The sequence below is a fragment of the Netta rufina genome (genome assembly GCF_964035555.1).
Source record: "Netta rufina genome assembly, chromosome: 13".
Lineage (NCBI taxonomy): Eukaryota > Metazoa > Chordata > Aves > Anseriformes > Anatidae > Netta > Netta rufina.
Window position 1 is genome coordinate 12,046,409 of NC_140136.1, and position 27,925 is coordinate 12,074,333.

Below are 27,925 nucleotides of genomic sequence, written 5' to 3' on the forward strand. Positions count from 1 at the left end.
GCGGGTGCCCGGCGCGGAGCGGCGGCCGCGGGCGGGGGCTGGGGCTGAGGCTGGGGCTGGGCGGGCGGCGGCTCCGTGCGGGCCCGGGGGCGTGAGGCCGAGGTCGGCGGCTGCTGCTGCTGGCTGCTGCTTAAGGCCGGGAGCTGGAGCTCGGCGGGGCCGCGGGCGGCAGGTAAGCGGCGGCGGGGGGTTTGCAGTCGCTTTGGCCGGCCTCTAGGTGTCACGATGGGGCCTCCGCGCCGGCTGGGGCCCCGCAGCGGCCGCCGCCGGGGAAGCAAGGGGGCTTTGTCTCCCTCTATCGTCCCTCAGCGCGGCCGGCGCCTGCCCCGCCTGCCGCCACCGCCGCCTGTTCCCCACAGCGCGGCGCTGGGCTGCGGACCGAGCCCCGGGGCCTCGCTTCTTCCACCCCCCCCCCCCTTCGCCCTTCCTTCTTCTTCCTCCCCCCGGCCCCAGGCCGCCGCCGTTTTCTCCCCTCGCCATTTTCTTTCCTTTGTCTCCGCCGCCGCCACCACCCCCCCCCCGCTCTCCGCTTCCCTTCCCGTCCCGGCCCTTCCTCACCCGTCCCCGCCCCGAGCCAGGCCCGGTTCCCCCCCCCCCCACCTCCCTCTTCCCTCGTTCCCCTCTCCCATTCCCCCCCCTTTCTCTCCAACCTCCTCGGGGCCGTCCCCGGCTTCCTCCGCCGTCCTTATTAATTATCGTTATTACTATTTTTTTCTCTTTTTTGCTCCAACCTCAGGGCCCTCAGCGGCGGGGGCTGCGCGGCCTCCTCTCCTGCCGGCCGGCCGCCACCTCCTCGCTGCGCTGGCGTGTGCTGCGGAGGGAGAGGCGCTGCGAGGCGCAGAGAGGGACTCGAGCTCCCTCTGCAAGGCAGGCTGAGCAGCGCCATGCAGCACCGGGGCGCGGGCACGGCACGGCGCGGCTGGGGGGCGCCCGCTCTCGCCGCTGCTGCCCTCCCGCTGCCCACCCCCCCACCCCCCTTTTCCACCTCCTTCCCCTTCCCCTGTGCTTCTTTGCCCGGCTCCGGTTGCCCCCCGGTTCTCCTCTCCCCCCCCCCCCCAAGGTCCTCGGTTTTCCCTCCCCGAGGCACCTCGGTGTTGGAGCCAGAGGCCGAAAACCCGCTGTGAAAACGCTTATTTATTTATTTATCTATCTATTTATTTATTTATTTATTGGCCTCCCCTTCTTCTCCGTGGGGAAGAAGGCTCAGAGCCTGAGCCTTCCCCGCGGGGTGTGTGTGTGTGTGTGTGCGTGGGGGTGGAAATAATGGCACATGTTCAGCCCGCAGTTGGCTTTTTGTGCCCGGCATCGACTCTTGGGTTTCCTCTCCAGCGCCAGGATTTGGGCAGCATCGTGCTTCTTCTCCCTGTGTCAAACAGCTCCAATACAGGGTTTTTTTTGTCGCGTTCTTTACGCGTCTTTTTCTGCTTCGTGCAATCCTTGGGACTTGCCTGCTGGTGCGAATGAGCTCGCTTTCCTGTTGGTGACTTCCTATTTTTTCACCCGATCTTTTTTTTTTTCCCTTCCCTCCCCTCCCTCAAATAAGCGCATAGCCGTTCTTCACCTCCTGCCAGTTGCTGAATTCTGGTAATAAACCCCAGAGGTGTCATTAAAAGTATCTGAAATGCTCTGCGTACTGCTTCCAGCCTATGTGTTTTTTCTGTTTCAGTGCGGGAAGTGTAAACATTTTCTCAGGTTCTGCCGTTTATTCTAGTTATGCAGAGCCTGTTGATTTTGCAGGAGTCCTTTGGGTATAAGAAATAGCTCTGCGCTGTATCCAAGCTGTAGTTCTTTCTTGAGACACATCTAACCTTTCACGTTAGTACAGAAGAAATCATTAAGGCTGAAGGAAGCAACAATTTGAGCGTAGGGGCAAAGCAGTGGCTTCCTTCTTTTTTTTTTTAGGGTGATAGATTTTCGTTACCTCTGTTTGGCTTCTCTTCTGGATGTATAGGACTAATTCACTTCTAATATCCTCTGTATTTATAGTGTACATCAGAAAGATCCTTCAGATGCACAGAGCGGTTTCCCTAATGCTCATGAAACACTTTGTGGGATGTTTTTGAGGAATAACGCCAGAATAAGAGGTGCTAAATTACAGGTCTTGTACTCTCAAGTGGCACTTGGGCTGTAATAATACGCAGCAAGCCGTGTCCGATTCAGGGAGAGTTTGGGGAGTTGTCACTACAGCGTTAAGCTCGCTGGCAACTCATGCCTACGCTGCTATCAAGGGAGAGAGCTATTTCAAGACCTGCTTCTGGTATTAGCAGGCTGTATCTTGAATATGAACTAATTTGTGTATCATTACCAGCTTTTGTGGCTGCAGGTTGGTACCTGCCTGATGTGGTGCCATTGCTGTTGTCTTAAAAACGCCAGAAGCTGACTTGGGTTATTTTCCTGTTTGTTTAGCGTTTATCTGAAAAATCTAATCGTATGTGATTACTAGCTTGCTTAGGAATTTCTTTTCTTCCCCGTGGTGCTTCATAGCCAAGAACTTCTGCTTTCCTGCTAACGTTTTTGGAAGGCAGGTGTTGAGCTTTGCTAGGCTAATCTGCTCTCTGAGCAGAGCTGGAGCGATCCTTTGCCCTTATGCTCCGTACCTAGGTGAGTTCTTAACTCTTGTACCAGCGAGCTATGGTGAGCTCTCACAGCTCTGGATAGCTCTTCCTGCTCTGTCACAGCTTTTTCTACGTTTTCTCTAGAGAAAAAAAGGCAAAACAAAATAAACAAGCACCCAACGGGGAAAATATATTTAAAAAAAATGTAATTTAGGCAGGAAGGAAACCAAGACCAAAGTTACTGCAGTGGGGATGGACCTAGGGCATCAGAAGTGCCAAAGAAGCAAGCCTCCTTCCATTGGATAGAGGAAGGAGAATCCAATTCCTTCGCTGCTGCAGCAGCCTCCTGCCTTCTTGACTACTACCAGGGAAGTTGTTTTCTGGCCTCAGATCTGGCACCTTGGAAGCCTCTCTGGAGAGGCTAAAGCTCTCTTGGACGCCATCCCACTGCGAAGTTCAAGGCTTCTTTCTTCTACCCATTGATTATATTTGCTAAACCCTGGCATAATGACTTCGTGATTCTCCCTTCCTGGCAACTTGTGCTTCTCTTACCTCTGTCCCCTGGAGGTGGGATGCCCGAGGGAGCAGCAGAGCAGCAGGATCGCAGCGCGTGCTCTAGAGATGCTCGCAGCGAGGAACGGCCCCGCTGCTCCCTGCACACATGGTGACTGAGCTGCGAGTCTTCAGGTCCCGCAGCGGAGCTAAAAGAAACCAAAGCCTCGCCTTGGTGGCTTTGTTTGCATGAACTTACTGAACTGCACTGATCTGTTTGTGTAACTGGAAACCTCTCTTCATCCAGGTGGCCCTAGCTCAGATGCCTGGTCCCATCTTTGTTGTGCTAAACCTTGACATTTCAGTACCGTGTCCAGCTCTGCTGCTCTGCACTTGGTCTGTTTTTTACATGTAGATCCATGAAATCCACTAAATCCCCCATTTTTTTTTTGTTTCAGACTATATTTACTGCTCATAAAAATGGTTCACAACACCGTTTTTGTGCTTTTTTCTATTTTTTTCTGAAATTTAGCATCTTTGTCTTACAGAAAGTATAACTCAGATGTTACTTTTCCTTGTACTTGAGGATGCTCAAATTTCAGTTAAAACCCTCTGTTTTGCTGCTTCTCCCCCTTCTTGCTAATAATCCATCCTTTTCCAGGAATTGTATGGCATGCGCTTGTGCTAGACATACTTAATACGTAATCTAAATAGCTGCTCAGCTGAGTGATCTCAGTATTTTTTGGTTAACAAAAATAACCTTGAGAAGGAGGGTAGAATACATAAAAGGTGGGGTAGTGAGTTTTATTTTCGGGTCGTGTTAGCATTCAGGTACAGCGAATAACTCAATTTTGATGTCTGATATAAATTACAGCTAAGGTGAAATTTTCCTCGGTGCTATAAAAACTTGGAAGCTATCAAGTCTAAATGTCTTTCCATTCCGGTTCTTAAGGGTGAAAATCCAGAAATAGTACAAGAACTGTGCTGATGACTTGGGAGACCTGAGATAGGGTGGGTTCCTGAAGAGCTCTGTTAACAGCCCCTGCAGATGAGCATGCGATTAAATCGTCTCCCAGATGTTCAGCTGCACGTTTTATGTGAAGGTCCGGTTTTGTGGACCTTTCAGTTCCAGCCCTCCCACATTTTACCATCAGTTACCCAAGGATTTTGGTGTGCTGTGAGCTGTATGGAGCTGATGCTAAGAGACTAGGCCAGGTATGTTTAACAGCCCAAGGTGTGCAGCTTTCAGCTAGGATATTCTGGGCAGGTAACTCAAGCAAGGACTGCTGTAGCAGTGCAGCGAGCTGCGTTACAGGGTACTTTCCTTGCATCCTGCAGTTCAGATAATACGCCCAAATACTTTGTCAGTCAGCTGTCAGCATCCTCTTATTTCTCTGCCGCAGAAACAAACCCCTGAAGTTTTTAAAGCCACTCAAATGTAAAGGGACTATGAACTAAGTTTGGGTTATACTGAAAAATTTATTTAACCTCTCTTCTTTTTTCCCCAGAGTCTAAAAATTTATGTTGACATCATTGAACTTGTCAAATGCTAACAAAACGGAAGCCAAAACACAGATTGTTTGGAGCATGAAATGTACCTTTGTCTGTACTAATATGCATCAAGATTAGAAGCTTGTATGTCTCTGAAACACCAGCAGGTAAAGTAAGCTATCTGTAAGCTAGAGGAGAAGTAACGTTTGTTATGTATTTGGACCAAGTTACTTTAATGGGGAAGTCACAGTAATCCTTACTCCCTCTAGAGGTATTTAGAAATAAGTTGCAGCTTCTGAAATTCCTCTTCCTGTTTGTGTTTTTTTTTTTTTTTTTAATTATTATTTTAATAAAATAAAAGTACATTAATATGTTGGGAGGGGAGAAAGATGTTTGTCTTGGCTGGCATGTTTTTTCCACTTTGATCACCGGAACCTTCCTAGCTGTGGTATTGGAAGGAGTATTGCATAGATGATACACTTTCGAATAATAAGGAAATCCCAGGAAACTGGAGAAATGCTGATATAGCAGCATTAAAAGGAGATGAAGCAGATAAACGTGACAGCAAGTGATGTAGCGCTCCATGGGGACATGTGAGCCACCTTGGGTCTTTGGCTAGCACTGCACGATGGTAGTGCATGTGTGCACACGTTAATGCCAGCTCTCCTAGTAGTTAACAAGAAATTAAGTAATTCATCCCAGTGAATAAGGCTTTCAGGAGACCAGAGCTTGTTACCTTTACTATTTGACTTTGGTAAAAGTACCTTTGCGTTGAGGAACTCACAAAACACAAAGTACACAAAGTCAGTAAATGCTATGTGGTTCAGGATAGGTTAAGAATAGTCCAGGGCTATACAAGACAGAATAGTTTCCAGGGAAGTTTGGCAAAAACTGGAACTTGTCACAATTTTTCATTACTGGTTTTGTGCTGGTCCAATTTAGAACTTCTTCAGGATAAAATTGTGGCTCGTGGAATGGCAAACAGCAATGAGGCAGCAATCGTGGCTGTGAGGTCATTCAAATGTGTGTGTTAAGGCTGCCATATGTAAAGCTATACGCCTGGGAACGAGGAGATTCAATTGAATTTAAATCAAGGCAGACAGTATCCTAGAAAGCAGTGGCTGAACTGCCTTTTGGAGTTTAGTGCATAAACACCTTAAACGTGAGTTTCCAAGGTGATGCTGTGACAAAGAAGCTAATGTAATTGCCAAATGCGTTAATGGAATGAGTGGAGGTAGCGTTCTTACCTGTATGGTGTGGGGTGAAGTCATTATCATAACACAAGGTACAGCTCTGGCAGCAGCACTTTAAAAAATAATAAAAATAATAATGCTGGCTGCAAGGAGGAATAATCTCCAAATTGACAGAGAGCTGGGAAATATTGCCATGCAGTAAAATGTTAGATTACTGTGCAGCTTCTCAGCAAAACTGAGATGTGACTTGATTAGTCCTCAGGTACACCCACTGTTATCTTGCCAGGGAGATTAGTGAGCTAGATTTTTTTAACCTTGCTGACAAACACGACAAGAATTTGTAGCCAGATAAGGTCAATTTACACGATGCAGGTTTTTCACAGTGAAGGTGATTAACCACTGGACTATGTGATATGAAGAACAGTTGTGCATTTCTCTATTTATCAATATCTTTTGTGGAAAAATACTGAAATGTTGTGGAAAAATACTGAAAATTGCTTCAGTCCACTGCAAGGTACTGAACTTTTTTTGTTTTGTGTACACTTTAAGAACTGTAATTCATGAGAGGTCAGGCAAGGTGATCAAATGTGGGTCATCGTGTTAAAGAAAACAGATGGGGAGCAGTTCCTCGTGTTCATCTTTTGCCAGCTTCCCTCTTTCTAAGTAGAGGCTTAGGACTTTTCAGTGGGTATCTAGAATATGAACAAGCCAGTAAAATGGTGTGAACGTGGGGAAGTAAACAGGTATTGGTGTGCATCGGGGGTGTCTGAAAGTAGGGTCCCATATGTTTAGTCCGAGCCTGTGACTGTAAAAATCTTTATCTGTGGCTATAGAATGAGGGAGCTATTGGTGGAATAAGCGTTCCTTCTTTGCTGCCAGCTCACGTTCAGCTTGCTGTCTACCACCAGACCTAGGACCTTGCCAGCAGAGCTGTCCAGCCAGCCAGTCCCAAGCCTGCATCACTGAAGGGGTTCTTCCTTCTCTGGGAAGGGACGTGTCATGGGATGCCCTCAGTGAGGGTGAAGCAAGGTGGTTGGTATTGAATCCAATTCTGAAAATACAGCTGTGTAAAATCATTATTTTATATGCATTTTATGAAAATACTTACTGAATCGTTTTTATACTGTATTTATATGCATTGTGTAATACTTCATACGCAGTGATCCTTGTTTTAAAATGCATGCTGAGTAAATATACTGAATCAGGAAGGAAACTAAGGAGGGTAAAGCCGTGGAAGAAAGAACAAACAACATGTAATAGCTTGAAGTTTCGGTAGTGCCTCGTGTCTAGAGGCTTGACAGTTTGACATTTGCAAAGCTCTCCAGTATTACAGTGATTAGCCTGACAGTGGACTAAGCATCTCTAGGTGGACATAGCTGAAATTGTAAAGTCCTTTTCATGTCTTACACACCTTAGAAAGATGGTAAGGGGCAAAAGTGAGCTTGAGAATCATCTCAACTGCAGAGTGAGCTTGCGTACAGCCCACGTGTTGTTCTGGCTGGTAGTTTCAGTGCAAGCATCTGAAGCTTGAATTTGGCAACTGTGGTTTCTCCTGGCAGTTTGTAAAGAGGGCAAATGCGGTAGTTCCGTTGCTACTACTTTTTTTTTTTTTTTTCCTTCAGGATTTCAGTCTGTGTCCAGTCTGATTGCTATTCTGCAGTGTGGTTGGTAGCATTCATACTAGGCCAACTTTTTAGGTAGATGCAGTGAGTCCTGTTGTGAGCCTGTAGCAGGAAGAGACAGGAAAAACACAACTGATGGAAAATTTACCTTTTTGAGAGGCTGTGGAGACACATTAAGTTTCGAAAGTCCAGAGAGTAAGATCCCTCGTCCCCACAGACAGGACTAGGTCTGATTGCTTCTCTACACTGTTTTCTGCTCGAGCTTCTGGAGGACAGGTTACTGGACTAGATGGACACTGATTGTACTTTGTAGGGAGATTTTCCTGTTTGTGTTCATGAAAGTTAACACCAAATCTTTTAGGGAAGTAAAATTCATGGTTTTCCTGGTAAATTAGGTTGGCTTCCACTGGGGCTGTTGTCACCCCGTGTCCTTCCACTTGTGTGCTGCAAATGCATCACCAGGGAATGAGTTGGTCAGGGCATGGACTTTGCATGCCTCTTCTTACACATATGCACCCACGCAGTTAGTTGTAAGTTGAAGTGGAAAAGCTCCAAGTTTGTTTTTGGCCTTTGTGCCACCATGCCTCAAAATATCTTGGGGAAAGTAGAGGCTTTCTGAAAAGGTCAGTTAGACCACAAGTATGGAGCACTACTTGCATCAGAGCGTTTGGATATTTTTAAGCATTTTTGATGTTTCCGAAATAGAGCAGTATGTATGTTTAAAATCACTGTCAGAGGAATTGAATTCTCCCATTGTTTAACAATGAAATAAATATCATCGCTCTGGACTGGCTCCTAGAGGAACTTTTCACTGCCGTGGAACCCATAGTGATTTTTGGCCAGTTCCTGCACCTTCTTGTACAGGTTCTCTGTCTGGTTGTGTTCAGTTTGCAAAGTTGTCACCTTGTAGCCAACTCTAACCAGGGATTTAAAATGCAAACAGGAAAAGCTGCTGGATTAAAAATGCCCCAAGTTTGGTTTAGGTGTACTTGCCTTAAAAGTGCAATAATACTGCATTTTAAAATGGTAGCTTTCTCCTGTGTACTAGGCTGTTTGCACTGGGGATGGGAATATCAAAATAAACTTCAGTTTTGACAAATTGTAGAATCTCCCAAGTTGGAAAGGACCCCCAGTGATCGAGTCCAACTCCTGGCTCCTCACAGGACTACCTAAAAATTAAACCGTACGTCTGAGAGCATTAACCAAAGGCTGCTTGAACTCGGGCAGACTCAGGGCTGTTCCCAGTCCTTGGGGAGCCTGATCAGTCCCTGGACCTGCCGATACCTTTCCAAACCTAGCGGGTCTCCACGGTCTTTTGCTGCCAGTGTCCAGGATCCCAATATTTACTGCAAGAGAGCCCTCCTCAGTCGCTTGAGGAGTTCTCAGACCACAGGCTGGAAGTTTTTATTTTTAAGACCGTGGTTTCAGTTAAAGCTTACCAGATTACTGAAGCCTTTTTCCTTCTTTTTTGGAGGATGGAAGGTAGCATTATCTAGCATGCCTTCTGAACATATAACTTTCTGCAATTTCTGGTCTTTGAAGATAAATTTACTGATTTGTGTAGTGATACCAAATACTCAAAAGGTGCTCACTGATTACTTGGTCCTTATCTGCCTTCCATATTCATGCACTCTTCTCCAGCCTGCTCAGGGATGACTACTGGTGACTTCTACCTGCTCTGCCGGCCCTTTGAGCTGCCGGAGTGTTACACGAGCCCAGAGTAGTTTATACTTGGCTCCTGTTGTGTGTATGGAAATAGTTTTGTCCTCTTGAAGCAGCTGTGTTCTCTCCCTGTTCTGCCAGTGTTTTGACCTACATGAAAAAGAATTTGGCAGCTTCCGTGGCAGTATGATGGAGCAGACTATCAAATATTCACTTGTCTGACTTGCTTGACGTGACATCTGTAACGTTTTTGGAGACATCTGCTTTGAGTGCCTTGTGCAAGCAAATCCTTAGGGATGCTTTCTCCAACTCTACCAGATGCAAAGAAAGGAGATAACAAAGCAGGACATTCAGTGCTATCAGACTGGGTCCCCCTGGTTAGAGGTGTTTGGTTCAGTGCACGTACTGGTCAGCACGGTGTGTTACTGCTTGTTCTTGTCCCAGAGCTGCCTCTTCACATGGGCTCTGCCTTGCTGGCAGCCAAGGAGCCTTTTCAGCTTCCTCCTGGCACTCCAAGTGTAAGCTCTTCTTAAGGTTCTGCAGAGAAGTGCGCACATCAGTCCTTCTTTCTTGAAAGACAGATTTTCTTTATTAGTTTTGATTTGCTCATTGTGGTCCTTGGTTCTCTTTGGCAACAAACTAAAAAAAAAAAAAGTGAGGTCCGTTGTCAGTACTGCCTCCACCTTTTCCATCGGAGGCTCACAGAGGAGCTTTTGGCTGATGTTGGTGTTTGTGTAGCGCTGCTTTGATTTGATATCACACATGGTTTCTCTCTCCTAAACAATGACACAGTGAGCTGCTGCTCTGATAATGCTGTTCTCTTAAATACTGGGAGACTTTGTATATTCACCCCTCTGAAAGTGCAGGTCATTACTGATCTGCCAAGAATGACAGTGCTGCTGTATGTTAACAGCCCTCTAAGGTCTAGCAGGCGTTTGGGATCCTGCAAAAAGTATCCCAGGTCCCCTAGAACTTGTGTGGAAGTGAGTGCTGAGTGAGACCAACAAATCTGTCTTAAGAGCATTATAGTTTTAACTGTGTAAATGAATAAAAACTCATGGTGTTTGAAGTTTTGGGTTATCCTTAGTGTTGCATAGTCTTGTGCTGCTGAATGGAAAACCATTTGGTCTGGAAGGGATCTCTGGAGGTACGCTGGCTCAACCCCTAGCTTAGTGCAGCTTTGAAGTTAAGTGAGGTTGTTTAAGGTTGTGTCTACCAAACATTTTCAGTATCTGAAACAAAAGTTTCGTATCTCTGAGCAACCTGTTCCTGCATATGTTGTTGTGTATTCTGCCCCCAAATTGTCTCGTGTCCCTCTGCTGGGCTCTTTTTAGTATCTGTCAGTGTACTAAGGAGCTCAGAAAACAGCACACGGAGCTGTTAAATTTCCAGCTTATCCTGCTTTCCTTCCAGCTTACCGTACCGTACCTACATGTCAAAGATCTGTTTGAAAGGAAAATTCCTGCAAGGCATTTTATGCCAGAAATGCGCGTGTTACTTTCCCAGTAAACAAGTGTAGGAGTGGCTTTTCTTCCCTCTGTGACGCTCTGTGACGTTAACATGCAGTGGATTAGGACAAATACGCCTTGCATTTTTGTAATATGTACGTTTGCAGCGCTGGGAAACTGTTTCTTGGGTTGTGCGTTGGTAAGCTGGTGTTTCTTGAGTGGTGGCTGAGCTGCTTATTGCAAAATGTCTCTGAAACTCCAGTGCATTGTGTCGTAAAGGAGAAACCTTCTGGAAAGAGAAGGGTGATGGCTGTAAAGGCCAGATGCCCCTGTAAAATACACTAAATTTGTGTTGTGTGTAGTGTGGAAAAGAACTACGGTCACCATTGCTTTGTGTCTCTTTTCCCTTACGAAGAGGCTGCCCTTGGTACAAATACCTAAAACAGGTCTCTCCACTGTGAAGTCATTTTCCAAGCAGATGACTTGGTTATGAACACCAGAAGTTTATTCCTCAAGCCAAAATTTTACGGAAAGCAAAGTTAAGATGAACAAACAGGTAGATAAAAAGGATCATTCAACTAAATGTGTGCTGTTGAAGAGCCCTGGCACGGCTTGCCAGACAATGCAATTCCATGCGGGAGGTGGCTGCTTTGCAGTAGGTGTCCTCAAGTCATCCACTCCTAAGTCTCTTTTTTTTTTTTTTTTTTGGTGTTAACTTACAAGTTCTTAAGTTTGGGGAAATAGTGGTCTTCCCTGCGGTTACAGGTCAGGAGGAAAAATTCCACTAACAGAGGCGCTGTTCCCACTAAGAGAAGCGATGTTGAAGCGATGTTCTCTGCCTGCCGCTGTGCACAGAACCTGTGGAGGATGCAGCCTGCAGCAGCAGTCGTAATGTGCCCTTAACAGTGGAGCTCCCTGCTGAGCATCCCCTTCTCTGGTCGGTGGATGTATACAGCTTATGGAGTTTTTACTAAGTGTTGGCTAAAAAGAGATCAATTCCAGATCCTTCTTTGAAAGCTTGCTGTCGCTGAGCATCCACAGCTCTCTGCCAAGTTTTTCAGTAGTGCTCTTTGAGGCTGATAAACAATTAAAAATCGACTTGGCAGGGACATACCGCAGCCAGGAGCGAGACTTGAGTGCTTTGTACTGAATAAATGACGGAAGAACCAGGGGAAGAAGTACCTGAATTCAAAGGGCATGGAAACCAGTGTGAAATTTAACACTGTTTGGCCAGCTCCACCAAGTGGAGCAAGAGCACGTGTTTCGCTTTAGAATTGTTCTGAGGGGTTGCTTGCTGTTCCCAGGGTTTTTACTCTGTATGCACACCGCGGATTGAACAGGATTACAGATGAGAAGTTCTGTGCTGTCTTGTAACTGTTTTAGCTCTGTGGAGGTGAATATTTTAAGCTCTTAATTGATCAGGGTAATGGAGCTGGCTTCAAAACTCCTCAGCCAGCTGAGGCTCTTCTGCAGGGTAACGAGGTCAGAAGTGTGTTAGAGCTGACTTTGTTACTGTATGATAGTGTTACCTGCTACCTTGACAGCATGTAACAGGTTGTGCTTTGTGTAATTTACACTTGTTTGACAATAATGACTAGTTTTATGTCGTGATTTGGTATGCCACAGCACAGGAGAAGAAGGACATCTGAAATAGACACATCCAGCTCTAAAATGTTGCATCGTGCTCTTAATTTCACACTAGATCTATGGAGATTTAGGTTGTAAGAACTAGATGTTGAATTTGAGAAGAGGTAGAGAGGAGTTTGTAAAAACAGTCATTCTTCCTGATAAAAGCTGATGGAAACACTCTCTGGGTTTTGTTTAAGGCTTGTTTGATAAGTGAGGGAGTTCATAAGCAATTATCAATGCTGCTGTTCATAGCAGTGTAGGAGTACACGTTTTCTATTTAAACAAGCATTAAGCATTCAAACAGTGCTTTTTCACCGATCTTCCCTTTCTCTTCCATGTAGTGTTACTGCTGCTACTCATCTATTCAGTTCCAGAGTGTGTTCTGACATTGCAGAGAACCAATCAGTCCAGGCAGAAGTGCAGAAGCATCAGGAGCATGATGTAAATTAAGAGTTTTTAACATGTGCCATGTGTTCCACGCTGAGGCAGTAGTTTCCTGAACACTTCAAGTTAGCACTTTGCTGGAAGAAACCTTCTTACCGTGCTTCTCTTTTGGCTGGCCCAAGCGTTTGGTCACACCAGAGACCTGGGCTGGCTGGAAATAAGTGTCTTTGGGGCTGGGTGAGTTCTGGCCTGGATTGATTTCCCGACCAGTTGGTTGCAGTCTTGGAAGCACTTGTGCTAACACCAGGACTAGTTGAAGTGATGTGGGTGGGAGCACACGGGCAGTTTAAGGATGGGATGGCTGTTTGGCAGGGTTAGGAGTCGTTGAAAATGATGCCTTGCTCCTGGTGGAAAAGTTCTGTGTTGTTTTTTTTTAATCCAAGCTTGAGTGCCCGTGTGGGATTTTCGTCTAGCTTGAAGTCTGATTGTAATGGCATTTCTAGGGCATGGTGTATTAAGAATGTTTGAAACTTGAGTTCAGATGAATTGGAGATGTGTGTAAAATGGATTAAAACTTCAGCATGAGGACCACTGTGTAGGGTTCTTGTGGCTTAGATTCAGTTTACATCTGTTCCAACACTCATTAATTCAGACGAACTTCCCTGAGATCTGTGATTCAGGAGAAGGATGACTTGATTAAGGCTACAGGCGTTTTTCTTGTCCACCCTTCTCCCATAAGTGTTTCTAAAACTCTTGGAATTTCCTGTCCCTGCTGCAAGGACAGCAAACTACACCTCTACAGCTGCTGCTAACCCAACAAGCACTGACCTTGGTTTCCCTTAAATGCATCAGGGTGTAATTTGTGAGGTGATTAATAGTTACTGCACGCACAGCCTGTTTTTGATGGGGCAGGACTCATGCAGCCGGCAGAGGGATGAGCACTTCCTTCTCCTCTGATTTGAAGCGTGAATTCCCCTGTACAGGCCGAGTATCACTGCTTAATAAGTGTTTGTGTGGAGATAAAAGGAGTAGCTGTTTCCCCAAAGTTTGCTCCTGGGTGGTACTTCATCTAGATGAAGCCCTGGAGGAAAACGAAATCCAAATATTTGTGCCTTGTTTTGAAGTCTCCAGAATGCCATGGAACTTGTCACACTGGTCTCTTTCCAGGTGTGGTAGTATCTGGTGTTGCCATTTTGTTATCATACAAGGCTGCATCAGATGGCCAGAGTATCCTGATTCACGCTTCCATTTAGGGTATCAGCAAGCTGCGAAAAGCAGGAAAAGATTTCTTCAAAATCAACGTGTGTGGAAGGGAAATGACCACAAATACTTATCGATAAAACTGTTAATCTTTTCCAAAAATCTGCCTACTGTATCAGACTTTCCCTTTAGTGGCAGTTGACTTCACAGGCTGTTTTGACTTTTGAAATATTTTTCCATTGTTCTCAATTTATTACCTTCAAGTATTCCGCTGCTCTTTTTATGAGCTCCTTCATCACTTTTATATTGTGAAGAGCTCTAAGAGGGGAGGGACTGAGTAGTTCCCAGACACTATTAATCAGCTGAAAAATGAAGTCTTCAGTGCTTGTTATTTGTAAAATGTAAATCTTGCTATATTTTACACCAGATAAAATTGCATGTTTGTCCTTCTGAAATGAACCATCAGGTTACCAAAACAGAGCACCTCACTTAATGTGAGAGAACTATTTCTGAAAAATGGTTGGTGTGAGAACATATAATTCATATTTTCCCTTTTTTTCACTTCGAGATTTACTGTGCATGACTGAAGAACTGGTGTAATCTAGTGAGACTGCAGTAGCACTTAATTGGAAGAAACAGGAAAAATGTAAAACTAGTTGTGTAAGAATGTTAGGTAGCAATAGAGAAGTCGAAGAATGAAACAAGGTTTAAGAACAAGATTATTAAATAAAGGTGTCCCAACTACATTCTTCTTAAGATAGCTTTAATTTTGCAAATCTTCAGGAAAAACAAGGAAATACATCATGCTTCTGTAGATAAAGCTGAAATTCTTCCACTGGCCTGCTTTCTTCATCAAGGCTTACTGTTAGAGGTTAGTTGTAGGCCGAGAGACTTGAATGTGTGTGGGATTCGTTATCAGTAACTGAAGTAGTTTTTCCCAATGGAAGTTTCAAGTAATTGAAACTTCACATTATTCTCTTACGCTTTTCTCTATTGAAGGCTACAGCTTCTCGTGGCAGAATTATCAGTGTTGGTTCTGGAAGATCTGTGAATCTGGCACCTTTGCCACTGTGAGGTGCAGAAGTTATGAGAGCTTGTTCTACAAACTGCTTAGGAAAGAGATGGAATTGAGATTCCTTCTGTCTGGCTGGGGGGCCTAGTGTATATACTCTCTCTGCATGTCTTACAAGAGTGTTTCCCCTGAGTTCTTGATCCAAATCAACAGGTTAACTTTATCCTAAATAATAGCAGAAAACCACTGGTGTGCACTACTCACTGAAAAATAGGCGTTGGTGCTGGCTGCAAGTTCTCATCACTTTGTGTTATCTCTTGAGGCACGTTTGAAAGAGCTCTGGTAAAATCCCTGGGTGAACAGGGGAAGGAGCAGCAGCTGGGAAGATTGCTTTCATACGTTATGGACATTGGAAATGTCTTCTGTAAAAGGCTTGAGGTAGCTGTAGAAATGTCACGGATGCATTGTAATTCTAATTCATTGCCCACAACGACCATGGTGCTGACTGTCCTGCATCCAGGGAGATTTATTGGCCGTGCTCTTGGGGAGTGCGTAATAAAGGCAAAAAGGTAAAGATTAATTTTGATAACATCTGGCCCAAAGCGTGCTACCTTCACCGAAGTACCTTTGGTTCACAGTGAAGAGCTAAGTGAATGAAATAGTGTGTTTTTGGTGACAGTTGAATGCTAGTGATACTGAAGAGGTGCCCACAAACTGGCTGTGACCCGGGGGGTTGCACAATGTGTGAGGGAAAGCAGTGTCACTGTGGGGTGCACAGTGTGGAGGGACACGGCTCAGTGCAGCCCCTGGCTTCTGGGATGAAGGCTCCTGGTGCTGTGGTTGCTTTTCACTGCTGCTTAGAGTGGTGCTGGCACTTCTAACCTGCTCCCCTACCCTGTCTGCCCAAGCATTCATACGGGGAGTTACGTGAGGGATTGAACATGTTCTGACATAATTAACCATTTTTCCTGTATTAACTTTCAGCTGGAGTTAGTTATTGATCAAGTTAATTATGCAGGTGAGTGAATTACTCTAGCAGTGCAAAGGAAAAGGTGAAGCCAGCTCTTTGAGAGGCAGCACGGTGTTTTGCTGTGTTAGAGTGATTGTGAAATCACTGTACAAGTTAAGGATCTGTTGTCCCATCTGATTAATGGGAAGAAAGGTGGATTCCTCTGGCTGGTAATTTGGCACAGGGATCCACTTAAATGCTTTGAATCATTCCCCGGAAGAACGTGCTCTTCTCCCTGCCCTGTTTAGGGAGGCCAGCAGAGGCACCTTGGTTAGGTAACTACCAGCAGGACTTGAAGTGCTATCAGAGCTGCCTGCCTGTGTCCTGTCCCTAAGGGTCAGTCCTTCAGGAAGCCATCCTACAGCTGCGTGCTTGTAACCCTTTACTGCAATTGCAGCTGTCATTCACATAGCTTTTTATATATTTCTTGGTTTCTTCATACATATTGATAGGCTTCTTCTCATACACTGAGAAACCAGAAGCATTTATTAACCTCTGATGAACTTGTTACTTTTCAATTCTAGGCCTCTTGATTTTTTTTTCCTAATTTCCTTATTCTCTGAGATGGTAAAATATTTCTCCAAGTAATTGTTTACTAGTGAATTAATGAGCTTGTCTTTTTGAAAGAAAAAAAGTTGTCAGATGTTTGTCAAGTAATGTTATTTTTTAAATGTTTTCAGTGCCAGGTTCTGGGTGGCGAGGAGGAAACAAAGCAGCTGGAGATGGGCGTAGCAGTTGTAGCCAGTGGACGTAGGCAAATGAAAGCTTTAAGTTTGCAGCATGAGAAAATTACTTTACAAAATAAACTGATCTCAGCTTTTAATTTCTGCTGATGGTAGTAAATCTGGCAAGTTTTGCGTGTGATAGCACTGTGAAGGTATCCTACCCCAGGTTATTCATGTGATGCTGCTACCTGTTAGCTAAATCTTTGTGAGCTTTGTCAAGTAGCTTGACATTTGGTAGGCTTACCTTTAAAAGGAAAAAAAAAAAAAAGAGGAAAAAGTTGTTTCTCTCATGTATTCCTAAAGAGTTCAACACAAGATTAAGCCTTTGTATGACTTTTATAATTGGATGCTTAGGCAAATTTATCCCTATTAATCTTTTAGATTTCTTTGGACAGTTAGCAACAGAAATGGGTGAGAGTCTCAGGAAATTTCAATCTTTATAATCTGAATTCTGTTTAAACACTTGGTCTTTGGTGTTCTGCACAGCGAGCCTGTTTGAGTCATCTGAACATCTTGGCTGGAGTGTAGTACCATGCAGATATGGCTGAGCTACTTCTAGAACCATCCTGAGTTCAAAACCTTTACAGCTGTGCTTGGGGAGTGCTGAGCCCCCAGCTGGCAACCTTGCTTGGCTGTGTGCAGCCCTCCATGCAGCTTTTTCCCTACCTCTGTATCGCTTTCCCAGTTGTGAGGATTTCTTTGGTTCTAGTGCCACACTGTGTGGAGAAGGAGAATTGGCATCCTTTTAAATTGAGGGGGAGGCACATGCAGCAAGTTCACGTTCTGGATTTGTTGCTTATAGGAGTGCTATCGATAAGCCCAGGAGACTGAGAGCGACTGTGATGAGGAGTGGTAGAAGCAGTTGATGTTAATCAACTTTAAATCTTATTATAAGAGCAGTGCTAGGAACATCTATACTTAATGCTTTGTGCTGCATTCATGGCGTGTTCATCTCTTATCAGTGAAGCCCTGCTGGAACAAATGCAGAAGCTCACCAGTTTATCTGCATTATCTCTGTGTCTAGTGGGAGGCTTTTCGAAAGAAAGCTATGGATATTTTTGTGATGGGGAAAGGAGAACGGCCAAGTGCTCCGGCACATCTGTGTGTCTACTAATGCCCTTAAAAAAATTAAAAAGACATACGTGTTGGGAAATGAGAAAAAAATGCATTATTGGATGTATGCTTTTTCCTTTAAATTCTTTTCTTGCTTTACGTGGCAGAAACACTGCATGACTGGGGGCTGTTAGGTGAAGTTTTTGCTTATTCCTCCCTTTAGGTCTCAAAAGTTGGAGGTATGCAGGAGAAACATCAAGGTTCCTATGTTTTAACACACAGTTTTATTTTCACTGCCATATCAATTTTAGCAAGTATCTAATCCATCAGTGTCAAAGCCATGATGGTTTTGGAGTGGGATGTGTATGTGGATTGACTTGAGTTCAGTCTGGATGCTATGCTGCTTTTGCTTGCACTGGTACAGCTGCAGAGGCTTTTGTTACTTTATGAAGGCCAAAAAAATATTGACAGCTAGCTCTTGGCTTCATTGTTCCTATTGATTTTTGATTTTTTGTCTCAAGTGAACTGAAAAGTAGATTTAAAGCCGCAATATACAATTTCTTTGAATGTCCCACGGTTCTTAATGACCGTGCTTTGTTTGGCAACAAATAAATACTTGCTGTTACTTGGTCCATGAAGCTTGATGTGGTTCAGGGTTTGTTTCAGAGGCAGTTGAGAGGCAGGCAAATGTTGTTTTGTGACTGTAGCTTTATTATAAATAACCCAGCTAGAAAAACATGCAATGGCATTAGCAGTCCTAATACGTAAACAACTGTCTCTGGGTTTGTACAGTCTGCGTTGACATCCACAGCAAGTTGTCTTCAATGCTTCTATGACTAAGATGAATGTTATTGTGGGAATGCGTTAATTGAATGCTGTGTCTCTCAATCTTTGTTACTGCGAGTTTTGTCAGCTGTGCTGTACTGGAAATGTTCTGAAATCATATTTCTGAATGTTAAGATTTTAAACTTTCAATATGAATGCTGTGTCAGTTAACCGTGAGGCTTCTGTGAGGGGCCCTGGGTGGCAAAATGTTGTGCTGTAACGTGGCTGAGACCTTTTCCTGTGCAGCAGTCAGCAGGGCTGAATGGAATTAAATTTCTTTCTCTCAAGCAACATCTTGATTTTTTTTTTTTTTTTTTCGAATAAGCTGCCCCCATCATATTTCTGGTTGTTTCAGTTTTTTAGATAAGTAACTCATTAACCTGTTGGAATAATCTTAGATCTGTTTTTTGGCATTCCAGCTTTTTATCTGGTTAGCTGGATTGTGACAGTGCGTTGACCTGGTTAGTGATGCTGTGTCTCATCTGAATGGTTAGAGCCTGTTGAGGAAGCAGGTGTGTGAAGGTTTGGTTGAACTATGATGTGGGAATTGTGTTAGTTGTTGATTTCAGAGGCTCTGTGGTTTTTAAGTGGTCACTCCTTCTGGAAGTTGTTTTCAGTCTTGATTTTACTTTAACATCTACTGTTAGCCTGCTTCTTTGTTTTCCTTTTTAGATTCAGTCATTCTGGAACTAAGTTACTGATAAAAGGTAGGGTAACTGCTAGGAAGAGAGATGAAGATAAAAGCCAGAAACAAAAATTTGGGAGGTGGTAAGACAAAATATGTTCAGCAATTACTATTCCCAGTTTCCTGCTATAATGTCCTTCATGATAGCAAAGGACACGTTCTCTGAAATATTGGAAACAGTCTCAGAATTTGGCCTGGGAGGAATATAACTTTTAGGAGCAAAAAATACTTGAAGGTAAAGATTGAGAAGTGAAGCTGGACGGGCAGTGCAAAGGTAGAGTCTTTTGCCTCCCTTCCCCTTGAGTTCAGAGGCCATCCGTCCATCCATGTGCATGCATTGCAGGAGGATTTTAATCTGAAGAATCAGACTTTCTTGGGGACAAACCTGGGCAGCTGGACACAATTTCTGAGCTGGCCAAGACTCACTGAGATAACTGAGACACCTTCTGTACATTTATGCGGCTTTCTTTTTTTATTTTTGGTGGTACACTGCCAACGTGGCCTGGATCGTTGGTAGTTCTCTGTAAGATACTGTAGCATTTCCCCTGGTGACAAGAACCTGGCTTAAAAATACAGCCATTTTTCAGATCAATTTATTTTTACCGCAAGGAACAGAGCATATCTCATAGCACGGAATAGGCAGGAGTAAATCCTTGTTTGTCTGCTCAATTACCTTGGTTATGAGCTGGGGCTGAGACCCTCCTGGTAGTGCTGCTGCCGTGTGGCTGGCTCGCTGCTGGAAGACATCGTGGTAGTGCTGGGGAGCTCTGGGGCGAGAGATGCTTGTCCCTAGCATAGGAGAAGGGGCAGGGATGGCTTGGTTTCTTTGCTGAGTGGCTGTGAGTCCTTCCATCTGTGCCACACGTGTGCACATCCTCCCGTTGCGAGTGCCCTTTGAACAAGGTCTTGCTTGCACACTTACCTGGTCTCAGCACGAGCCTGAGCGACCCCAGCGTTACTTCTGGAACTGACAAACCTTCCTGCCAATGTAAGCCGTGCATCAGGACAGAATTGCCTTAGCCCTGCAGATGGGTTTTCAGTATTTTTAGGCCTTATCAGAAATCCTTTGTTAATTCCCACCCACCCCAGCCATTTATCGTGTTCTTCTGTTTAGCTCCCTCCTTCCTTTCCTTTGAGACTTTTGGTCACCTGAAAAGGCTTCTCCTTCTCTATCCCTACAAATACTTGAGATAATTGAAAGACAATTTGCTCTGATTGTTTCACAGCTGCTCTAGGCCAAAGAGCAAATCTCTGTTCTGATCTCCTGCTGGCTAGTGTTAAGTACTTGCATCATCTCGGGTACTTCAGCTGTTTGTCCATATGGATTTGCTGTGACTTGAAATGCTGAGGGGTGCTAAAGAAAGGAGAGGCAGGATCCCTGCAGGGAGTGCTTGTGAAGCCATATGCCAGTATTTCTGGGTATCTGGTGCCCCCTGGAGACTGCTGCTGCCCAAAAGAAATGCAACCAGTATCAAGACCACGTGTAAATAGATGACCCTAGACAGAACAGGCTGAAGAACAGTAAGAACCGTGTTCTCCCAGCAGAAGTGGAGAATATTAGAAAAGCCAGTCTAAAAATAATGTGTCTTGTAACTCTTAACAGCTAATGAGGACTGACGGCTGTGTTTCGTGTTCATGTATATGTACCCATGTATCTCCAAAATAAATATCCAAGATTGTGTAGACATTTGAAACTAGTGTGATAATGAGGTTTAACTGCTGAGCTGAAAAAACAGGTTAAAGAGGTCTGGTCTTGAAAGGTCAGGTGATATAATAGGAAAATGTGGAAATGATAAAATCTGGTATTGGGATTGGAATTTTATCAGAAGTCCATAGGGAAACTGGCATTATTATTTATTTTTTTTTTTGAGAAAGACATAACTGTTTAATGATGATTTGAAGCAACCTTCCTACAGAATCAGAGTACAGGAATTGCATATTCCTTGGCAAATGCTGAGAAGAGTGCTGGATGGTTTGGGGAGAAAGAAGAGCATAAAATGCTATGCTTGTGTATGGCTGTGTTCAGAATTACAACAGTTCAGAATTACAGCCTTCCCAAACAGCTTTAGCACTGTTGTGTGCTTGGGTCTGTGTAGATAAAATTAACCCAGTTCTCACAAGAAGGCTGAGAGTCCCCCAGCTCTGAGTGCAGATCGCTTACACCGAAGTGAAGCTGTTCTGAGCCCTGCTGCTGCTCGTTCAACCGGAGGAGGGCACTGTGCTCTCAGGCCAGGCAGCACCCGGGGTGGGAGCAGGAACTGAACCTCAGGCTGCTTACAGTATGCTTGAATAACTTGATCATGTCTTTTTTAATTTTTGTTTCAATAACAGTACCAGTCAAGTGTGCAGAGAAATTTAAACGTACAGGAAATAACCGTTTCCACTCTCAAACAGCTAAGAATATATACAGTAACTTTGAAGACTTAAATTCTTGTACTCAATTTTTAGTGCTTTTTCTCCCTGAAAAAACTTTGTAGTTCTCAAAAGTAATAGTTTAAATAGAAAGTTTTTTGCTTGTGACGGTATTTTTTTTTGCTTTTGATATTTATAGCCAAAGAGTGACAGATATTGCTAAATGAAATACTAAAGAAGCTCAATAAAGAGTAATATGACTTTATGTCTTTCCAGTAGGATTTACGGTCTTTGAGAAGTGGGAATATGTATATCACTTCATCTCTTTGTTTTCCTTCCTTTCCAAGGAACTGGTAGAGTCGTCTCACCTCTGAGAGCGTTCTGAGACTGACTTGGTTTACAGGGACAGGAGGCTAGCAGAGACTAATCCTTAATTCTCAGTTTCTGTTTGCTGAATAGAACTACAATATGTTGCAGCTGTTGCATTGCTTGTTTTCTGTTAGGCCACTTGTCCCTCTGTGGGCTTTGTGCAATTGTTAAAATACCTCGGATGATGTGCAGCATTCATTTTCTCTCTTTGTTTTTACAGCAAGAAGGTGAAATGGAAGGTGAGGCAGTTGAAGCTATTGTGGAGGAATCAGAAACTTTTATTAAGGGCAAAGAGAGAAAAACCTATCAAAGACGCCGCGAAGGCGGACAGGAGGACGATGCTTGTCATATACCACCAAACCAAGCAGACGGAGGTGAAGTAGTGCAGGATGTCAACAGCGGAGTGCAGATGGTGATGATGGAACAGCTGGATCCAACTCTTCTTCAAATGAAGACTGAAGTCATGGAAGGTGCGGTGCCTCAGGAGACAGAGGCCACGGTGGATGACACACAGATCATAACTCTTCAGGTTGTTAATATGGAAGAGCAGCCTATAAACCTCGGTGAGCTTCAGCTGGTCCAAGTACCTGTTCCAGTGACTGTACCTGTTGCCACCACATCTGTGGAAGAGCTTCAGGGAGCTTATGAAAACGAGGTTTCCAAAGGAGGCCTGCAAGAAGGAGAGCCCATGATCTGCCACACCCTGCCTTTACCAGAAGGCTTCCAAGTAGTGAAAGTGGGTGCAAATGGTGAGGTGGAGACATTGGAACAAGGTGAACTCCAGCCACAGGAAGATCCCAATTGGCAAAAAGATCCAGACTATCAGCCACCAGCCAAAAAAACAAAGAAAAACAAAAAGAGTAAGCTTCGTTACACTGAGGAAGGCAAAGACGTGGATGTCTCTGTGTATGACTTTGAAGAGGAGCAGCAGGAGGGCTTATTGTCTGAGGTCAATGCAGAAAAGGTGGTGGGCAACATGAAGCCACCTAAACCAACAAAAATTAAAAAGAAAGGTAAGCTTGTCATTAGCAAGGGGGTTTTGGGAATGTGTTTGTTAGGAGGGGACCTTGCCGTATGGTTGCAGTGACCGGGTAGATGCAAGTGGGAGTAAAAGAGACGTGTCCAGTGTTGCTGCATTACATAAGAGTACTTAGCTCTACTGTTTTGTGGGTAAGTCTCCTGTCATGCATATAGGCTACAGAGGAGTTCATTTGCTTTGGTTTAACGATATGGCATTTGTATTCCCATATAACCACAGCTGAAAAGATTCTGCGTTTTGCTGTAATACATGTTTAAGAGTTTGTGTGCACATTTTACATCGGTAACAAACAGTATAATAAGCTTTGTTTTTTCTAACCAAGTGCTGAGTAGAGTAAATGGTGTAAAATACAGCGTTCTGTACATCTGACTTCTCCTTTCTGGAAACTTAAAACTGTAAATTAAGGAGCCCTTTTTAAAGTGGAGTAAGAACATTGAGTACTGGCATACTAATGAAAATTCAAGCCAAGCTAGTCATTGCCTGTGTTCCTAAGGATATGCTGTTGGATTTAACGGTACAAGATTGTTCGTCATAGCAGCTAAACCTACAGGAATCTTTCCTTTTCACTGCTGTTCTTTAATGTTATGAGGAAGACCACAGTACTGTTGAGAGTAAAGATTATTTCCTTGGTGGTTAGGTGTAAAGAAGACATTCCAGTGCGAACTGTGCAGTTACACTTGTCCACGTCGTTCCAACTTGGACCGCCATATGAAAAGCCACACTGATGAAAGACCACATAAGTGCCATCTCTGTGGCAGGGCTTTCCGGACAGTCACGTTACTGAGGAACCACCTCAACACTCACACAGGTACTCTTGCTTTTGTATAAGTTGTTTTTGGAGCATCTGCTTTGTCTTTAGAGCAAAGGCAAGGTGATCTATCTTGAATCTCTCATTACCTGTTAATGGAACAAGCTAAAGAAGAACCTATGCAAGGCTGCTGTCCATTTCTCATATACATGCTGTTATTCTCTGCCTGGCCAGGTCAGGTGCAGAGCTCATCCTGTACATAGAAAACCAGTCCCAGGCTTGACCTGAAATTACCTAAAGCTGCAGAAAATGTTCCAGTTGTCTTGGTTAGTAGTAGTTGTGTTTTAAGCTTCACATGGCTGTTGCTTCTTGCAGAGAAGTAAGATAAGGAAAGAGGCTGGAGATAAACATAAGGGAGTTGAAAACAAACACGAGGTGTTTATAAAACAGGACCAATTTAGTGGTAGGATCTGTAGCGCATTTCTGTTAATCCTTACTTAAGTTTCTAGTATAAAACAACAGGTAATTAAACTGTGATGAAACTATACGTGTCTTGTGATGTTTCTGTCAAAAAAAAGGTAATCTCTTGTTTTCTCTTCCTATCAATACCCGTGTTATGTCTAGCTGGGTGCTTTGAGATTTGTGAATAACCAAGAGGTATTGTGAGTGTCCTGTATCTTTTTTTGTCGCTAAATCTGAATGTCATCATCTTCCTGTCTTGCTGCAACTGTTCAGGTACTCGCCCTCACAAGTGCCCAGACTGCGACATGGCCTTTGTGACCAGTGGAGAGTTGGTTCGGCATCGCCGCTACAAACACACCCATGAGAAACCCTTCAAATGTTCAATGTGCGATTATGCTAGTGTGGAGGTATGTGAGTTAATTGTTACAGTTCTGAATAGTTCAAGCTTGTATAGTTCAAGGCTTGTTCACCATCTGTTACAAGCTCTGCTCTTAGGCATTTCCTCCTTGGCCATTTAAAAAAAAAAAATCTAAGCAAAAAAGTTATAAATCAGGTCTGTTCTTGGAAACAAATGTTGGGTTTTCCTCAGTTAATGAGAAACTGGTTTGAGAGCACTGAGAGCACAATGAGATCCTAGATGACTTCCATTTCCTTTGTTGGTGACAATAGTTGTTACTGGTTTTGCTTTTTGTAATTGGTCTTAAAGGTGATGACAGGAACTGTAGTGTGCTCCATGTTGAAGGAGGCAGCCATCTCCTGAGTAGGATGTATTCTGCAGACAGTTTTAGAAACATGTATTCTACACATTATCTGTTTATGCTGTTAAGGTGACTGTAGCCAAAATTAATGGCCCTTTGCCTCAATATTACTGAAAATCAACTTTGCTGCTATCTGCTGGTTGTCGAATTTGCTCAAGTAAACAAAGCTTGTTTGAATGATTTCCCCAATGCAGTGCTGTTTCTGATGCTGCAGAACAACCTTTGTGTTGTAATAGGAATTGACGGGGATAAGAAATTGGAGCAAGATATAAGCAATGTGACTTAAAATACGGGACGTGTGTAGTGGAGGAAGGGTACAGTGGGGGATGTTGAGCAAGGGATTGTGTTTATCTCCCTGAGCTGTGACTGCAGTGCTGTAATTTTGGGCCCTGTGGTTTCGAGTGCTGAGTAAACTGCATTTGCAATGATTTTTCATAGTATGTGTTAAGAAAGAGCGACCAAATTGGTCTTAATGTGAGCTTGTGCTGCATTTTGTGGACAATGGTTGTTGATTATGCAGCATGCTCCTACTTGAGCAGAAAATTCCTTATGCTGATTTTTTTTTAACCTGGGTTCACGCCTTCTAGATAAAAGCAGGAGAGCAAAAGAATGAAGTCACCCTGTTGATTGTAGGTCTAGACTTCAGCTCTTCTTAGCAAGAATTTATCTTCTGTCTCAAAGTAAATGGAGAACACTCAGGAAAGCACCCTCTGGAGAAAAATGTATGGTGTGGGGGGACATTACGCTCTTCCCCCACCATCCAATATTCTCCTTAGGTGCTTTGGTTTCCCAGAACATTTTATTGTTTCTCTCCAGGGTAGTTTCAAATTTTAGTATGTCCTCAAACAACGACATAGTTGATACCAGTAAGGAGCATAAAACTCTAAATTAAGCTGTGCTGCATGTGGGAAGGACAAGGCTTGTTTGTGAATGAGGTTGGCAGATGAAGTACAATGGGAGAGAGGGAGTGGTTATGTGCTGCATGAGAGTGGTATTGAAACGTGCTTGCTTATATTTGTTTTAGTGACAAGGTAAAATAAAAATCTTTTTCTTGACTTGTACTTTTGGAAGTCTGACCTGCTCATCTATGCTAACTTCAGTCTTATTCTGGGCTTTCAGGTTAGCAAATTGAAACGCCACATTCGTTCTCACACTGGGGAGCGTCCGTTCCAGTGCAGCTTGTGCAGCTATGCCAGCAGGGATACTTACAAACTGAAGAGGCACATGAGAACCCACTCCGGTATTGTTGACATGTTTTTTTTGGTTTGTTTCAGTGTCAGATTGCTGAGACTGTGTAATGCATGGTGACACTCTTAATTGGAAAAAAAAGAAATACTTTCTGTAGCTGAAGAGTATGCGCCATAGTTTATAAGCACTTCAAATAAAATTCATAAAACGTTAGTAATTACTACACTGAGAAGTGAGCTTTTGGAGGATCTGGTTTCAATGTAAGGTGTTAAAATATGTCCCCTTCTAGTAGGAAAAGAAGACATTTCTTCTATTATTAGTGTTTCAGTTAAAGGTTAGAGCCATTTTCAGTTTCATAACTGTGTAGTTATAAATGCATCTCATGTCTGTAGTTCATAAAGACCCTGATTTTTTTTCTTTGATAGAAATAGCATTTTTTAGCACAGAATGTTACTGGAATGCCAGGTTGATGATACCCTTAAACCTGAAGGAGGAAGAACTGCCCTTGCATGTACATAAGTATTCAGAAACCTTATCATCCCCCCCCCAAAAAAAAAAAAAAAAAGATAATCTGATGCTACTTGTTTTTTTTGTGGCAGTCAGCAGGTAGCCTTCCAGGTGTTTCCTCAGGGTATGAATTTAACTGATTTGCTTAAAGAGTGGACTTTAGTTTCTCTGTAGAAAGATGCATAAAAGAACTAAAACTTCCAAAGAGACATTGAGATCTTTCTGTAGTTACTATTTCTATCTTCTAGCTGTCTGTTGAGAGTTTGAGAGGTTCGGGGCTTCTTGGTTAGATTTTTTTAATAAAAGTACTTGTGCTATTTTTTTCTTTCTGCTACTGAAGGAGAGAAGCCATATGAATGTTACATCTGCCATGCTCGCTTCACTCAAAGTGGTACCATGAAGATGCACATTTTGCAGAAGCACACAGAGAACGTGGCCAAATTTCACTGTCCTCACTGTGATACTGTTATAGCGAGAAAGAGTGACTTGGGTATGTATCTCTGAGAAGCGGTCATTTGGTGAAAATAACTACAAAAGACTTTCCCAAAACTAGAGTTCAAGTAAGCCAACTGCTGTCTGCTTTTTAACCTAATAGTTCTGATAACTCCAAAATGAAGCAAAGGCTTAAATGTGTGGCTTGTAATACACACTTAGCTTACCATAACTGCTGCAGACTGAGAACGTTCTGTTTCTTTTCATTACTTGAAAGCGTAGGATGCTTTCCAAGTGTACAAGGCAAGTTACTATTTTCAGGACTATAGATGTAAGGCATTTATTGAATTTAGACTAATATTACAACTACGTGTGGATTAGGTTTGAGAAACCAAAAAGTCAATTGGCTTGACCTCCTTCATGTCGGAGGCCATTACATTTCATCCATATACATCTGACTGAGCTAAAAGGCTTGAATTTGAATAAATACTTTCATTTTCCAGGAAGTGGAGCTGTGTGCCACAGACAGAATAGGAGACAGAGTTGCCACAAAAGCCCTGAGTCCTTGCAGTAGCAGTGTTGATCTAGTGAGCAGTGATTCCAGCAGGCAAGCTCTCTGATGCACAAGAACGTGAAAAATAATATCATGCCCAGAGCAGCTGAGAAAGAAGAAGCCACGATTTGGCAGAACTTTCAGTCTGTAAGCAAAATAAGCAAAATATCAACCATGTAATGGAAAGGCAGGCTCCCTTCCAATAAAGAAGAATTTGAAGTGCTACAATGAGAGGCAGTTTGAGTGGATGACAGCCAAATGATGTCAGGTGTCTCCCAGAGCAAACGAGAACTGGTTTACAACAGAGAAAAACTGATGTTAACTATGAAGAATCTTTCTCCTAATAATGGTTTAGTCTACAACAGGTTACCTTGTGCAGCTGTGGTATGGTCTTAGTTTGAGTATCTTAAAGGAGTAGCTAAAACCTCTCTTGAGGATTATCTGCTGGTATCCTTATTGCCTTCTATCCCTGTCACTTTGGCTTCCAGTCTTGCAGAAAATCCTGTTTCCCAACATATTACCTGGCTTCTGG

The 27,925-nt window shown here is 43.5% G+C and overlaps 1 protein-coding gene across 5 annotated transcripts in view; it reads left to right on the forward strand.

The window, feature by feature from the left end:
- The window catches only part of CTCF (CCCTC-binding factor), a 35,004-nt gene continuing 7,079 nt past the window's right edge, over positions 1–27,925 (forward strand). Inside the window, exons 1-8 of one of the 5 annotated variants that reach the window (XM_084294473.1) lie at positions 49–172; positions 4,556–4,705; positions 6,611–6,763; positions 21,927–22,719; positions 23,383–23,553; positions 24,229–24,362; positions 25,833–25,953; positions 26,749–26,898. In XM_084294473.1, coding sequence (XP_084150599.1) covers positions 21,939–22,719; positions 23,383–23,553; positions 24,229–24,362; positions 25,833–25,953; positions 26,749–26,898 — 1,357 coding nt within the window. In that variant the 5' untranslated portion in view covers positions 49–172; positions 4,556–4,705; positions 6,611–6,763; positions 21,927–21,938. Of the gene's footprint in view, positions 173–4,555; positions 4,706–6,610; positions 6,764–21,926; positions 22,720–23,382; positions 23,554–24,228; positions 24,363–25,832; positions 25,954–26,748; positions 26,899–27,925 lie in introns of all 5 variants that reach the window. The other 4 variants (XM_084294471.1, XM_084294470.1, XM_084294472.1 and 1 more) reach the window with 4 other exon arrangements.